General features: G+C 41.6%; 1 protein-coding gene across 2 annotated transcripts in view; it reads right to left on the minus strand.

Moving 5' to 3' along the window:
* Window positions 1-9,485: 9,485 nt before the first annotated feature.
* Window positions 9,486-15,339, minus strand: part of echs1.L (enoyl-CoA hydratase, short chain, 1, mitochondrial L homeolog) — a 172,339-nt gene continuing 166,485 nt past the window's right edge. For both annotated transcript variants that reach the window (XM_018224612.2, NM_001095662.1), the window contains 2 exons: window positions 10,023-10,090; window positions 9,486-9,687 (listed from right to left, as the gene is read on the minus strand). In XM_018224612.2, coding sequence (XP_018080101.1) covers window positions 9,622-9,687; window positions 10,023-10,090 — 134 coding nt within the window. In that variant the 3' untranslated portion in view covers window positions 9,486-9,621. The remainder of the gene's footprint in view (window positions 9,688-10,022; window positions 10,091-15,339) is intronic.

The raw sequence follows: 15,339 nt of genomic DNA on the forward strand, positions 1-15,339 counted from the left end.
ACCTCTAAGTTTATGCATATTTCCCCCCATTTTTAACATGAGAAAAAAATGTCAAGGGGTTTTATTCTTATTTTGCTGATGCACAATCAATAGTAAAAAGTAACCTTGTATGGGCCACAGGATCACTGACTGGCAGAGCTCAATAGGTGCATAGAGCTTTCCTTTGCATCCTACGCAGCAGCACAGCATGAGATTCATTCTCCCCTTTAAAGATAGGACAGTTAGTCACACCCCCAAAAAAATCACGCATCCCATAAAAGCCCCTCCTTTACCCCACCTCCGGCATTATTTTTTCTGTCCTACAGGACAGATAGGATGGTTAGTAGGCAGAGAAAAATTCTAAATACCTCCAGGAGAACCGGGTTATGCACAGCAGGTATCCAATTATTTGATTAAGGGATCAGAGGATCCGTTGTAATCAGTCTGAAATAGGCATTGAAAAGCAGAACGAGTCTTCTAAGGTAAGATTTCAAATCTGTTTTGCCGGCAGGAGAGATCCGGCATGGCTGGGGCACTTCCGGGTAGATGCGTGGGAGGTCACGTGGCTTATGACGCAGGGACGTGGAAGTGCGCCTTTGCGCATGCGCAAGATTTGATTGGCGTGCAATGGCGTAAAGACGCAGTGGACGCATTTTTTCGCGCCTAAACAAATCAAATGGCCTATTTAAGGCATTTTGGCTAAAAGGCTATGGCTCCCGGTTGTATATGGATGAGCTGCACAAGTGAGAATTTTTTGGAAGATTCTGGGAGCCCTGTTAAGGTAGTTCCTGGATATATTTTTTAGTTTAGTTTGAAAATAAATAAATAAATATAGTAAATTTTTGGTTTTTCTATGTTTTCCCTAAAATCATAGATGTCAAGCCCAAGGGAGAGCCAGGGGACTAGGAAGAGATCAAGGAAAAGTAAACATATTGTCTGTAGGCAATGCGAGGCATCCCTGCCAGATGATTATCGGAGAGGTCGCTGTGCAGATTGCTTAGAGAAGGAATCCCAGAGGGGAAACCAACTCTCAGCGTCTACAATAAGCATAATTAAGGATCTTATTAAGGAATCATTGCAGGAGACAGGACACCAGAGTGGTGTTGCTAAAAAAGGTCTTTCTCAGCAGGATTCAGATACGGGACCAGAAGGTGACCTAGTAGTCCTGGATGAGGAGGGATCATCATCCTCGGAGGAGGAACTTGATCTGGCACTTTTTCAAACTGAAAAAGTACCAAAGCTAGTGAAAGCAGTGAGATCTGAAATTGAAGCATCAGAAGGTGAAGCTCATGCAAAAGATTCTGAAGGTGATCCTAAAGGGTGTATGAAAACTAAGGTTTTTCCTTTACACCCATTAATGAAGGAACTGATGAAAATGGAGTGGAGTAATCTGGAAAAAGCTCCGGTCTTGAACAAAAGATTTAAGCTTCTATACCCAGTTGACAAGTCGGAAACAGAAGAATGAGAAGCACCACCAAAGGTGGATGTGGCTAGATTCTCCAAGCGTACGCTGATACCAGTGGAGGATGGTTCTAGCCTCAAGGAGGCTATGGACCGTAAAGCCGAAACATCTCTAAGGAGAATATATTCGGCAGCCGCAGCGCAGTGTAAGCCAACAGGGGCATCCACGTCAGTTTCCAGGGCTCTTAGAACCTGGATCCTACAATTGGAAGAAGATGTGGAAGGGAAGGTTCCAAGAGAGAACATATTGAAATCCCTTCAAAATATCAAATTAGCATTGGATTTCTTATGTGATGCCTCAATCCAGAACCTTAGATTGGCAGCAAGGATCATGGGGCTGTCTACGACAGCGTGTAGAGCAATTTGGTTAAAACCTTGGGAAGCAGATATTACCTCCAAGAACAACTTATGTAACATGGAATTTCAGCCAGGGCATCTGTTTGGAAAGCAGTTAGATGACCTGATGGAGAAATTCAGATGACAAGGGGAAGAATTTGCCACAACAAAAACCTAAAGATAATTGGAAAAGATCTTTTTTTCGGAGGGGAAGAGGGTCCTCTTATAGATATGGCCAAAGAGGTGGTTATAGAAACCAAAGGGAAGGAACCAGTAGGTTTAAGGCCCCCAAGAAAAACACAGAGGGTGGATCTAGGGGTAAAGCCTCCTATTCTTTCAAATCTTCAAATGCATGACGCCAAAGTGGGGGTAGGAGGAAGATTAAATCTTTTTTCACAGTGGGCAGAGGTTGTTCAAGATCCCTTGGGTACTGCAAGCAGTACAAGAAGGATTAAGGATAGAATTTGTAAAAATACCCTGCTCACATTTCCTTGCTACCCCTCAGTCAAAGAATCCAGTAAAACGGATGAGTTTACAAAATGCAATTTTGGAATTTGTCCAAAACAAGGTTTTGGAAATAGTTCCAGCAAATGAAAGAGGATTAGGAATTTATTCCATGATTTTTTTAGTTCCAAAGTCAGATGGCAGATCATCCCTAGAGCCGGGAAAGAAAAAAACGGTTCTTGGGATTTGTGATAGACTCGAGGGAGATGGTGTTAATTTCCCAGGAGAGGCGGATAAAATTGTTACAAAATGTAAAGAGCTTGAGGGAACCAAGGCCGGTCTCCATAAGGAAGGTAATGAGAGTACTGGGCCTAATGTCCTCAACAATAGAGGCAGTTCCCTGGTCTCGTCTCCATATGCGTCACCTACAGCAAGAGTTTTTGCAACGGTGGGACAGGAACATTGGCTCTCTAGACAAGTCGTGGATCTTGTCGAGAGAAACCAGGTCTCAACTCAGATGGTGGCTACAGACCGAGAATCTGGAAAATGGCAGATCATTGCTTCAGAGGAAGTGGTGTCTGTTGACAACGGATGCATCCAGCAAAGGTTGGGGAGCACATATAGACAACCACTCAACACAAAGAGTATGGAGCATAATGGAGAAGACAATGTCCTCAAATTTCAAGGAATTAAGAGCGGTAGGACGAGCATTACAAAGCTTTCAAGACCGTGTTGTTGGCAGATCTGTAAAGGTACAGACGGACAATGCTACGGTCGTATCATATATAAATCGGCAGGGGGGGGAGACAAGGTCTCCATTCCTGTTGAGAGAGTCCCTGAAGATTTTGGATCGGGCAGAGGCCAATCTGTACCAGTTGAGAGCAGTCCACATAAGAGGAGTGGACAATGTGTGGGCGGATCATCTGAGCCGGAATCAGGCCCGGATTTGTGGAAAGGCCACCTAGGCCCAGGGCGGCAGGATTTTAGGGGGGCGGCATACTGTCCATCCACACCCACATTTGTTCAAAAACACTTAGGAGGCGCTGGAGTTACAATCATTTTTTACATTTCCCATGTGCCAATCCCCATTGATGACAATTTGCACAATAAAGGGGAGGGGACAGGGGCGATGAACGGCAGTGGGCCTAGGGGCGCCCACTATGTAAATCCGGCCCTGGCCCGGAATATGATAATTCCCGGGGAATGGTCCCTCGAAAAGCAAATTTTCAAGGATCTGCTGACACAAGGGAAGTTCCAGTACAAGGGGCTGGAAAGACTTGACGGTATGGAACTTGACAGGCCCCTATAAGTTCAATACGGCCTGTCCGATAAAGTTATTGAGACTATGTTACAATCTCGGAAGTCATCTACAAATAAAGCATATAAGAGAGTTCAGAAAATCTTTGAAAGATGGTGTGCGGAGAAGAATGTGATGGCCCTAAACCCTTCGGTGGGGGAGGTTTTAGATTTCCTACAAAAAGGCTTTGATAAAGGTATGAAACCGGGTACAATCAGAGCACAGGTTTCAGCAATCTCAGCTTTTACTGGAATTTCTTTATCATCCAATCCTTTGGTGGCATGATTCATGAGGGTTCTAGGAAAGATTCATCCTTCTTTCAGAGAACCTGTGCCTAGCTGGGATTTGAATACAGTTCTAAATAGACTTTGTGCCAGTCCATTTGAGCCAATAGAAGACGCGGACATCAAATGGTTGTCTATGAAAGTTGTTTTCCTATTAGCAATTACTTCAGGTAGGAGAGTTGGGGAACTAGGAGCCCTCTCTATAAAAGAACCTTTTCTACTTTTTCTAGAAAATAGAGTTTTATTAAGAACAGTTCCGTCCTTCCAGCCTAAAGTCTCCTCGAGTGCTAATATTAATCAGGAGATAATATTGCCATCTTTTTTCTCAAATCCAGCTAATGAAGAGGAAGAAAAACTGCACTCTCTGGATGTAGCAAGGGCATTAAAACATTATTTACAAATGTCTAACTCATTCAGAAAGTCGGAAAACTTGCTGGTGTCTTTTTCAGGAAGAAATAAAGGAAGCAAGGCTTCCAAATTCACAATTGTCAGATGGATTAAAGATACAATTCAAGTATGTTATGAATTGGAAGGTCTTTCACCTCCGGACTTTATCAAGGCACATTCCACCAGAGCAGTGGCCACGTCCTGGGCAGTAGGGTTGCCACCTTTTATAAAAAAATTTACCGGCTGCTGGGAGCGGGGCGTGACGTCAAAAAGGGCGGGGTGTGATGTCAAAAGGGGCGTGGCCGCGCAACCGGAGACCCGCGGACGCTAGAAGAGGCAAAATAAAAGGTAAGTTGCAGGGGATTGGGGGCAGGCCGAGGGCTCCTTTTGATCGTATTACAAATTTACCGGCAGCTACATTGCCGGTAAATTTGTAATACTGGCCCCGGCCTTGGTAGGTATTTTACCGGCTAGGCCGGTAAAATACCGGCCAGGTGGCAACCCTACTGGGCAGAGAGGAGCCAAGTTTCAGCAGAACAAATCTGTAAAGCAGCTACATGGAGTAGTTTGCATACTTTTTCGAAGCATTACAGACTTGACATCTGGGCTTCACAGGAAGCAGATTTTGGCAGAAAAGTCCTTCAGTCAGTGATGTCGGAGGTTCCCTCCCTATATGAGAAATTACTTGCTATGTCTCATGCTGTGCTGCTGCGTAGGATGCAAAGGAAAATGGAAATTTGTTCTTACCGTAATTTCCCTTTCCTTTGGATCCAAGCAGCAGCAAGGATCCCACCCTGTTTTTCAATAAATAGTGATTAAGCATTATATGGTGTTACTTTTTATGACAATGGCGGTGGTGGGGTAAAGGAGGGGCTTTTATGGGATGCGTGATTGTTTTGGGGGTGTGACTAACTGTCCTATCTTTAAAGGGGAGAATGAATCTCATGCTGTGCTGCTGCTTGGATCCAAAGCAAATGGAAATTACGGTAAGAACAAATTTCCATTTTCTTTACAGCATAGAACACTAATCTGTACAATTAAAATATAAGGATGCCAAACTTACTGTTTTTATTGCTGAAGGTTCTGTTTCTGTTACAGCTTAGTCAATTCTTGCTTTAACTCTATGCAGTGGTTACTGTGCTCAGAGTACTATTAAAGGTGTTGTTCACCTTTAATTTTATTAATGATATAGAAAGACATATTATGAGACAATGTGCAATTGGTTTTCATTTATCATCATCTGTGGTTATTTCGTTTTTTATTCAGTGACACTCCAGGTTGCAAGTTCAGCAATCTGCTTTCTATGCTCCTAATTACCCTAGCAACCATGCAATGATTTGAATATTAGAAGGCCTGGATAGAAAAAAGTAGCATTATTACATTTGTAGCCTTACAGAGCATTTGTTTTTAGATGGGGTCAGCGACCCAAATTTGAAAGCTGGAAAGAGTCAGAAGAAGAAGGCAAATACTTTAAAAACTTTAATAAAAATTAGGGCCTGTTTGGATTGCGATTCTGTTGCAGCTGTTTCTGCATGCATGTGTACACAAGCCCCTGTGGCTACACACTGATTAAAGATGTCCCACTTTTGTTACGTGTTTAAACCTGTGAAAAGCATTTCCCACTTAATATGTTGCAGAGATACACTTATACTGTCAAAGTTTGAATGTGTAAAATGTTCTGTTTTAGTTCCTCCCTTATAGAGTTGCCTCTGCAAAATCATCTCAAAGGAGACCATGTTATGATTACTATTCCCTAAACGCTCAACCATGCAAACGTCGGATTTATGCTCCTATAGTCCTCCAGGGATATAAGATTCTCAGCCAAGATGAGTAAATCCCTCTTGGATTTGAATAAATACTTATTCAAATCGAGCCTGGCCCCGAAGTTCCCCCTGGGCCTGACTTGAACCAAACAGATTCTCTCAGGAAATTAACCAGACAGCTTTATTTGAGGTATACGTTAATACAGAGTATTACAATACAGAGTATTAAATAATAGCTCACACGTCCTGAAAGCTCGTGAGGACGTTGGGGGACAATTTGCAATACAACAGATGACCATTTAACCATTTCTTCTTCCATGGGGCTGATCCAGAGGCATCCAATCATCATTCTTGTTTTAGCATAACTGTGTCACTATTTCCATCTTAGGGACAGACTCACAGTCTCAGTACAATAGCCAAATAAGGTGCAACTACTGTGTCAGCACAGTGTCCAGAATGGTATCTATGCTGTAGTTTCTGAGACAATGTGTCTTGATTGGCCAGGGGTGATCCTGGCCCCTCCTCCGCTGCCTGAGGCAGCAGTAGTTGCTGCTGCCCCCCCTCCCCCGGAAATCTGCTCTTAAAGTACCAGGAGCAGCATTTTTGCTGCCCCTGGTACCTAGTGGGGCACTGCCACCTGAGGCGACAGCCTCAACTCGCCTCATTGTCGAAGCACCCCTGTGCTTGGCCTTGCACTATATTTGTGACATGAGACAACAGCTGTATTCCTTGTTCTGTGCAAACATTCTACATTCTAATAACAGAATGGCCTTTAACCTTGAGCTTCTTCTACAACACAGCAATTCTGTACTAGTGTCATTCTATAATCTTTGTTCTTTGATAATAACCACTTATGGCTTAAATCTAAAACTTTGATATCTACAGCAAATGCCAGAGATAAGTTCAATATTATTAGTTATTATAAGATACAAAAGAAAATCAATCCTAGTAGGTTCTTGATCTAGCTGAAATAAAAAGTGGTCATTCAGCATATTTACAAACCTACTAGCTTTTTCTGCCTTCTGCCTACCTCATTACCCCAGTCAATGTCTGGAATTGAAGTAACCCATTATAATAGCTTGACCTAGTTGCACAACAGCTTCATTCTTGTCACTTGTATAAGGTGGTTGTAGCATACACCAATGATAATTTTCTTTGCAACCTTTTGTGTCGACGAAATCTCTTCCCAGAGATTCCACACCCTCCCCAGTGCCATCAATGGTTATTTCTTAAGTGCATGGCTTTAATTCAGGTGTTAAGATGGCCATAGATGCAAAGATCCGATTGTTTGAATCCTCGAACGATCGGACTTCCCCATCTCCCGACCTGCCACTAACCATTCCGATCAGTAGTAGTAAGTAGTAAAAGAACAGATCAGCCGATGTTCTGCCTCTGACAGCAATCGTACTAAAGTTATGTCCGACAAAGCTGAAAATCTGAAAATCGTACGATCAGCAATACATGCAGAGAAATTATCGGCAGCCGACAGAAATATTTTAACCTGTCCGATCGACCAAACGACGATCTCCATGGGATGAAAAAATGCCGGGACCCTCCACACGTGGTCTGAAAATCGGATCTTTGCATTTATTGCCAGCTTTATATAAAGACTGCTCCATCCTTTTTAATCCCTCTGTCCCTCCTAAAAAGGGTGTCAACATTTAAATTCACAGCCCAGTCACATGTTTCATCCAGATCTTAGTGATACAATTATATAATTTTTAGAGCATGCAATTAACTCTAGCTCTCCCATTTCAGCTGACAAACTCCGTGCATTTGCTAGCATACAGTGGAGGTTACTAATTTTCCTTTTGAAATTTGCATTACTTAATGGAGAATTATATCTTGTTAGTATTAGCCTGTTTTCCTTGTAACAGAGGGACCTCCTTAGCTGGTAAACGGTATGCTCCCCTCACTCATTCCACATGAACCCTTACTAATCCATCTGCCCCATCTACCCTAGCTTCCCCATGATTCTTTATCTCATTGCCTAGTTTAAACATTCCTCCATTCTCTTAGCCATTCTTTCCCCTAGCACAGTGGACCCCCTTCCACTGAGGTGAAATCCGTCATGACTATATAGCTTGTACCCCAAGGAAAAATCAGTCCAGTGCTCTATGGACCTAAACCCTTCCTTCCTGCGCCAGCCACACATTTTGCTGCCTAAGCTCCCACTGTCTTCCTAAACATGCATGTGGCACTGGCAAAATTTCGGAAGAAAATCTTGCTAGCACTCATTATCACAGTTACAAATTAACAAACAGGAACCAAAAAAAAAGAATTAGAGATTAGCATAAACTTTTAACCTCCTTTCATTTGAAACTGTTTTTGGAACTCCACTTACAGAGCACTCACTTGAGAGAAGCTAACCACTAGAGCAAGTTCCACTGGAGTCCCAGGGGTTCGATTTATGTCTGTTCAGGTGCACTAATCAAACTCTACCCGCTCAAACTGAATAAAAACTAACTGCAAAGTAAAGCAGTTTGTGGCAAACTTGCTGTAAGCACAATAACACCAACCATTGCTAAATAGCATCCAAGACAAAAAAAAAACTATACAAACAAAAAACTACTTAAATATACAAGCCTTACTTTAAAAAACAGTTAATACATACGTGTTTTTTGCTTTAGTTGCTTTTACCAGTCAGCTGCCTGTTCCTTGTATAATTCCTATCATAAAGAGCATTCATTGCTCATTGTAGTTCAAGTCTGCTTGGGCACGGGTGCTGACTCCTAAATCCTACTCCTGTTATCTGGTATTTTTGACCCTGGTTTGATCTCATATGCAAGTTTGCCTATAGCCATTTTATCTGGCTCTGACCCAGGGCTGGAACCAGGGGCAGGAAGAAGAGACATGTTATTGGGTGCAACATTTGGACAAAGCCAGGCATGTAAGTTTTCTGTGTACTTACACCTGTTCTGATCCTTGGTGAGGGAAATCTTCAGTACTGGCACCTGCAGGTGTGTATCTTTCCCTCCACCCCCACCCCCTCGTCAATGTCATCTTGCATGTGCATGGCCATATGAGGGGTGTAGGGTTGACACCTTTTCTGATTGGGGAAAAGGGGCAGGGGGAGAGTGGATGACATGAGGGGGTGGACCAGTGATGTAAGGGGGGAGGGGCAGATGACATCAGGGCAGGACTGATGACGTGGCGATCAGCAATTGGCTGATCGCCATGTCATTATTGTCAATGGCCTATCTGGATTTCCGGACAGCCCTTCCAAAAACCATGCTGTCCGGGTGAAATCCAGACAGGTGACAACTCTAGAAGGGTGCCAATCATGGACGCCTTACATGCACAAGGAGTTGGGCCCGGCGCTGATCCTTCTGACTATACATAGCTCTGTCCTTCCCAGCTTATTCCTGAGTTACTTGTTTGTCTCCCACACTCTCCTCAGTGGGAGTCTCAGATTCTTGTAGAGTAAGACCTGGTGGCACCTAAGTAGTTCATGGTCAGTTCCAAAGCCTAAAAATGCTTTGTGAACTAGAAAGTACTTTATAAACATGTCTTGTAAAATAATGACAACATGAATTGTATGAGCATTGCTTCTTTTAATGAAAAAAGTATTGTGAACATTTTTAGGTGAATTATCCAGTTATTTGCTATAAATATTTAATTACCGATATATCTGCATGCTCAGTTGTAGAAACAGAGATCAGCTGATTTTTTATTTATCTGTGAAGTTTGCTTTTCTTTTCTCCACAAAGGCTGTCATTCCTTCTTTACGGTCATCCTGAAAAAAAATAGGAGTATGGGGTTTAACACATTTTTTAAGTTTTGGAAAAATTATACATTGCATATTAGTGATGTGCGGGTTAGGTTTTTCCTGACTTGCACCTGATCATCAACCGCCCTCCCTCCCTCCATTTGCCCGAGCCCGACTTCTCTTTATAGACCCGCGCCGACCCACCCCACCAAAAGGTCTATAAAGCCGACACGAAGTTGTGGGGCGGGGAGAGCAGGAGGAAGAGCTTGACCCGGACCCGCCAGTCACCCGCAAAGGCCGGCCCGCACATCTCAATTGCATATATAGGTATAAATCTTTCACATACTTTTTAGATAACTTACTGTAGCAAATGTTGAATGAAACAGCCTTTTCTCCAGCCTGTTGCCTTCTGCCAAAGACAGCTCAAAAGCTGAAGAAATACAAATACAAGATTAGTGTTTTCCTTTCAAAGTAATAGAATACCACTGTTTACATGAGAAGGCGTAGTAATTAACTGAATTAAAAAATAAAAATGCATTTCTCGTTTTTTTACATCATAGTCATAAGGGCATTTTGCCTTGAAACCAACTTTTACTAAACTACAGACAGTAGTATTTTAACACATTTTGTATTTGGTTATTATTTTATTTTTCTAATTTAAACTTTGTGTGTTCGCTATGGTTCCACTTAACCTTGAAACCAGACAGCGGTTGAATGGCAGACTAGTGGAGTAATAAGAAATGTCATTCTATGTCCGCATCTTGCGAATACTTTTAACTACAGTATATTGCTCAATTAAAACTTTGACCATTAGTGGCTCAAACAGGGGTTATCCCTAAGGGTGGTGGAACACGTGTAAATTCAGGGGAGATTAGTTGCCCAGTGACAAATCTCTTCTTCTGGCGACTAATCTCCCTGAAATGCCTTCCCGTCGGCGAGAATGCGAATCACTGGCGGGATGGCAAGTGGATCATTTCGGTTTTTTGAATTCATCCGAGGCAACTTCAGACAACATCGGAAAACGAATCGTATCGAAATTTATATTTTAGGATTTTTGGTAAGATTTTAGTTTCTGGGCTTAATACTTTTTTTTTACACACACACACACACACTTATACATCCGACCTGTCGGGCTTTGTCCCTAGAAGATATATGACTGATAATATTAGGAGTCATTTATCTAACTCAGATTGCAATTTTAACAAAAAACCCCACTATGCTTTTAAGCCTTTATATTCATGGGATTACCTATCATATATACTATCAAGATGGAGCTTCGGTCCAGTTTTCCAGCATATAATTAAGGCACTTTACAATTCCCTGACAGCATATATCAAATGGGGCCTCTTTGTCTCTCCCAGGATATGCTTAAAGAGAGGGACAAGACAGGGGTGCCCTTTGTTGTCTGTACTTTTTGCCCTGGCTATAGAGCCTTTAGCCAGATTAATAACCATCCCCAAATTAACTTTCTGGTAAGCAGTATAAAGCCTGTTTTTTTGCAGGTGATGTTATTCTAACACTTACCAAACCTCTCACCTCCATGCCATATTTGACGGACCTGTTAGATCAATTTGCCCAAATTTCAGGCCTAGCAGTTAACAACTCAAAAGAAGTGCAGAGTTTAAATTAACCCATGTGACCAAACTTATTTGACTAAATTTTGAATACTCTTGGAATACTTCACATTTGAACTACTTAGGAATACAGCTCACGTCACAATATCAACCCTTTACAAAAAGAATTCTCTTCCCATGTGGAAGAAAATTAAACTTTTACTTACTTAATGGAATAAACATAACATTCCATGGTTTTGCCTAAGTTACTGTATCTTTAATGTTCCCTACCTATCCTAATGCCCAAAAAGGATCTGGTAACATTACAATTCGCTCCAATTGTTCAAATGTACTTTCCCTCTCCTCCCATTTGGGTCCAACTGGAAAGAGCACGAATACATCCAATCTCCCCCTCAATTCTCCACTGGATAAAAAGGGAACTTTGTCCAAAAGGGATGTCTGAATTTATGAAGCATATTCTAACTATTTGGGACTTTATTAAATATTCTGCAAATTTGATAACCCCTCACAAGCCTGCCACGATACTCTCGGGAAACCCAGAGTTTCCACCGGGTTTGGTAACCGCCCCCTTTATGTGGTGGCACTTACTGGTAAAATATCCCGGATTAGCTTTAAGAATAAATTTAAACCGCCCACTATTGAAAAGTTCAGTTTTCTCCAAGTCCAACATTATATACATTCAATATATAACAATTGGGATTTGCCCACCTGCTCAGCATTCAAGACAGTTTGTGTGGCACATCCCCACTCAAAAGGCTTAATTTTCTTATTGTATCGTTCCCTAATGTCACAAACCAATAAGACTCCTCCATCCTATATAAACACTTGGGAGCAGGAATTCCGTCTTGGATCTGAATGCTTGGGAGAAGATGTGGGAAGGAACAAATGTTCCAACAATTTGAGGTTGAAACCTCCTATAAGATACTTACCCGTTGATATTTAACCCCTTCACACTTACACGAAATGTTCCCAACAATCTTTGGCCTGTTTTAGGAATTGTGGGGAGGAAGGAACAATGGCACACATATGGTGGCACTGTCCTCTAGTTAAAATGTATTGGTTAAGGGTCTTTGGCATAATTGACTCTATTACTAAGATCCATATTAGAAAAGACCCCTGGGTTGCCTTATTTAACCAAAGGATTCCTAATAGTAATGGCATATCAAGGAAACTAATTATGTTTATATTTACAGCAGCCAAACAATTAATTGCCAAATCGAGGCAATTAATCATGACTCCATTTCTCTCCATACCAAAGCTAAAGGCCCATAAAATGGTGATAATGATAAACAAAGAGTTGACCTCTCTTATTGGGAACTCATAAGAAATTCTTATTAATATGGCAACTGAAGGCATCCCAGGCTACTAGTTTGGGATTAAGTTTAACTACTTAAACTACTTAGACCAATTGTTATTATATTAAGTGAGATATCTAATAGGCACTACGTAATCAGAAAAATAGAGTTTCGGTGAAGGTCAATTAAGGTATTGGAAGGCTGGTTAAGGAAAATGAGGGTACCTCCATTGTCTGAACTATACACTCTTAGTCACATACTGTTCCCTCGAAAGACAGCGTTTGAATTTACAATCTGAGAAAATTAAAGGCGGGAAAAAATAAAGGAAAAGCAGTAAGTTAAGTTAGAATTGTTTATTTTTGTCTTCTTTATACAAATGTTTTACTTATTTATGTATTATTGATAAACATACAGAACAACTGTACAGGTATGGGACCTGTTATCCAGAATGCTTGGAACCTGGGGTTTTCCGGATAACGGATCTTTCCATAATTTGGGTCTTCATGCCTTAGGTCTACTAGAAATTCATTTAAACAGTAAATAAACCCAATAGGCTGGTTTTGCTTCCAATAAGGATTAATTATATCTGAGTTGGGAGCAAGTACAAGCTACTGTTTTATTATTACAGAGAAAAAGGAAATCATTTTTAAACATTTGGATTATTTGGATAAAATGGAGTCTATGGGAGACAGCCATTCCATAATTTGGAGCTTTCTGGATATCGGGTTTCCGGATAAGGGATCCTATACCTGTACTATACTTTATTGTAAGAATGAAAACTTAAATAAAAAGATATATATCTAAAAAAAAAAAATGTCAATGGTGGACAGTCAGTCATGAGCAAAATATTGCCTGCCACCAGGGCCGCCATTAGAAATCACGGGGCCCCGTACAACAAAATTTTTGGGGCTCCCTGGGCCCCGCCCACACTGACGACCAAGCTCCACCCCATATCCCGCCCACTCCACATCGCAGTTAAAAGACCACACAGACATCAGCGCTAAAAAAGTAACCCCCCCCCCACAAGTTGTAAAAAGCTATTGATGGTCAGGGCCCCCTTATAAAAAATTGGGGCCCCAAAAAAAAAAAAATTAAAAATTTTTTTTTTAAAAAAAACATTGGTGGCAGGGGCCCCCTTATAAGTTAAAAAAAACTTGGGGCCCCAACAAAAAAAAATGTAAAAAAAACTGAAAAATAAACAAACATTGGTGGCAGGGGCCCCCTTATAAGTTAAAAACAAATTGGGGCCCCAAAAAAAATTTGAAAAAAATAATAATTTTTTTTTGAAAAAAAATAAAAACTGGTGGCAGGGGCCCCCTTACAAGTTAAAAAAATTTGGGGCCACCAAAATGAAAATTAATTTTTAAAAAAAAATAAAAAAATACAATGGTGGCAAGGGGCCCCTTACGAGTTAAAAAAAAAAATGGGGCACCAAAAAAAAAAGATTGGTGGCAGGGGCCTATAGAATATTAAAATAATACATTGGTGGCCAGGGGATTAAAAAAAACAAAATAACACAAACTGGTGTTCAGTAGGATTGAATTCATGGCTTCAGTACTTCAACTTCGCCTCCTTTCGTGACTTCGGGTTTTTTCACCGCTTCAGGACTTCAATTTCGGCTGTTTTCGTGACTTCGGGTCTTTGCGCTGCTTCAGTACTTCGGCTGTTTTCGTGACTTCGGGTCTTTTCGGCACTTCGTGACTTCGGCTTTTTCCGTGACTTCGGGTCTTTTCGGCGCATCGGCTTCGGCTTTTCGGCACTTCCGCATTCGGCACGCAAGAGGCAAGACGTACGGCTCGGGCGCTCGTAAGGGGGGCCCGGATCTTCAAAAAATGCAGCGCTGCCGGGCCCCCCTTCATGACCGGGCCCGGTACGCTTGTCCCCCCTGATGGCGGCCCTGCCTGCCACCCCAAGTGATGTTGCGCACAACAGATCGACAGTTGTACATCTTTAAAAGGATTCTGTCACAGGAAAACATGTTTTTACACAATGCATCAGTTAATAGTGCTCCTCCAGCAGAATCCTGCATTGAAATCTGTTTTTGATAAAATGATCAGTCGCATTTTACTCCTGCACTGCAAGTAGGAGTGACATCACCTCCCTTGCCCCCCAACAGTTTATCAACAGAACAATTGGAAGATGACAAGATAACAGCTCCATGACACCTGCATTGCTAAATGTCCCCATACCCACCCATCAAGTGGTAGATATGAAAATAGCACTCAATAGTAAAACACCCAAAGCCTGACCACAACTCCTCCAGTTACACTGAGCAGGAGAAACAATAGTTTATCTGAAAGCAGTTCCATTGTGAAGTGCTGGCTCTTTCTTTAAGCATATTTAGTTCATTAAAAACTGCTAATGCTTGGTAGTTTATATTGGGCTTGTAGAATTGGTTGAGTCGGCTCAAATACCCCGTTGATCAGGAATGTCTGGTGCACGTACAATTAATAACCACAGTCCATTCTCAGAACTTTTTATGTATAGCACCAAATTTTCATATAATAAAATGCCTTTATTGGATACACATGGCAGAACCTGGATAATAGCGACGTTTCAGGCCTCAATTGGCAAACAACCTCATTAAGCCCTACAGATCTTTGTTTAGAAAGAAGTCATTTGTGGGGCACTGTATCAAACGCTTTGGTAAAATCCAAATAGATCCCATCTACTGCTCCCCCGCTTTACATCATCTTAATTACCTCATCATAAAAAGCAGTCAAATTTGTCTATGACCTATCCTTCATAAAGCCATGCGGATTGCTGCTTATAATGTCATTCACGAAGACACCATTTTGAATGTGATCCCT

This window comes from Xenopus laevis, chromosome 7L (genome assembly GCF_017654675.1).
Source record: "Xenopus laevis strain J_2021 chromosome 7L, Xenopus_laevis_v10.1, whole genome shotgun sequence".
NCBI classification, from domain to species: Eukaryota; Metazoa; Chordata; class Amphibia; order Anura; family Pipidae; genus Xenopus; species Xenopus laevis.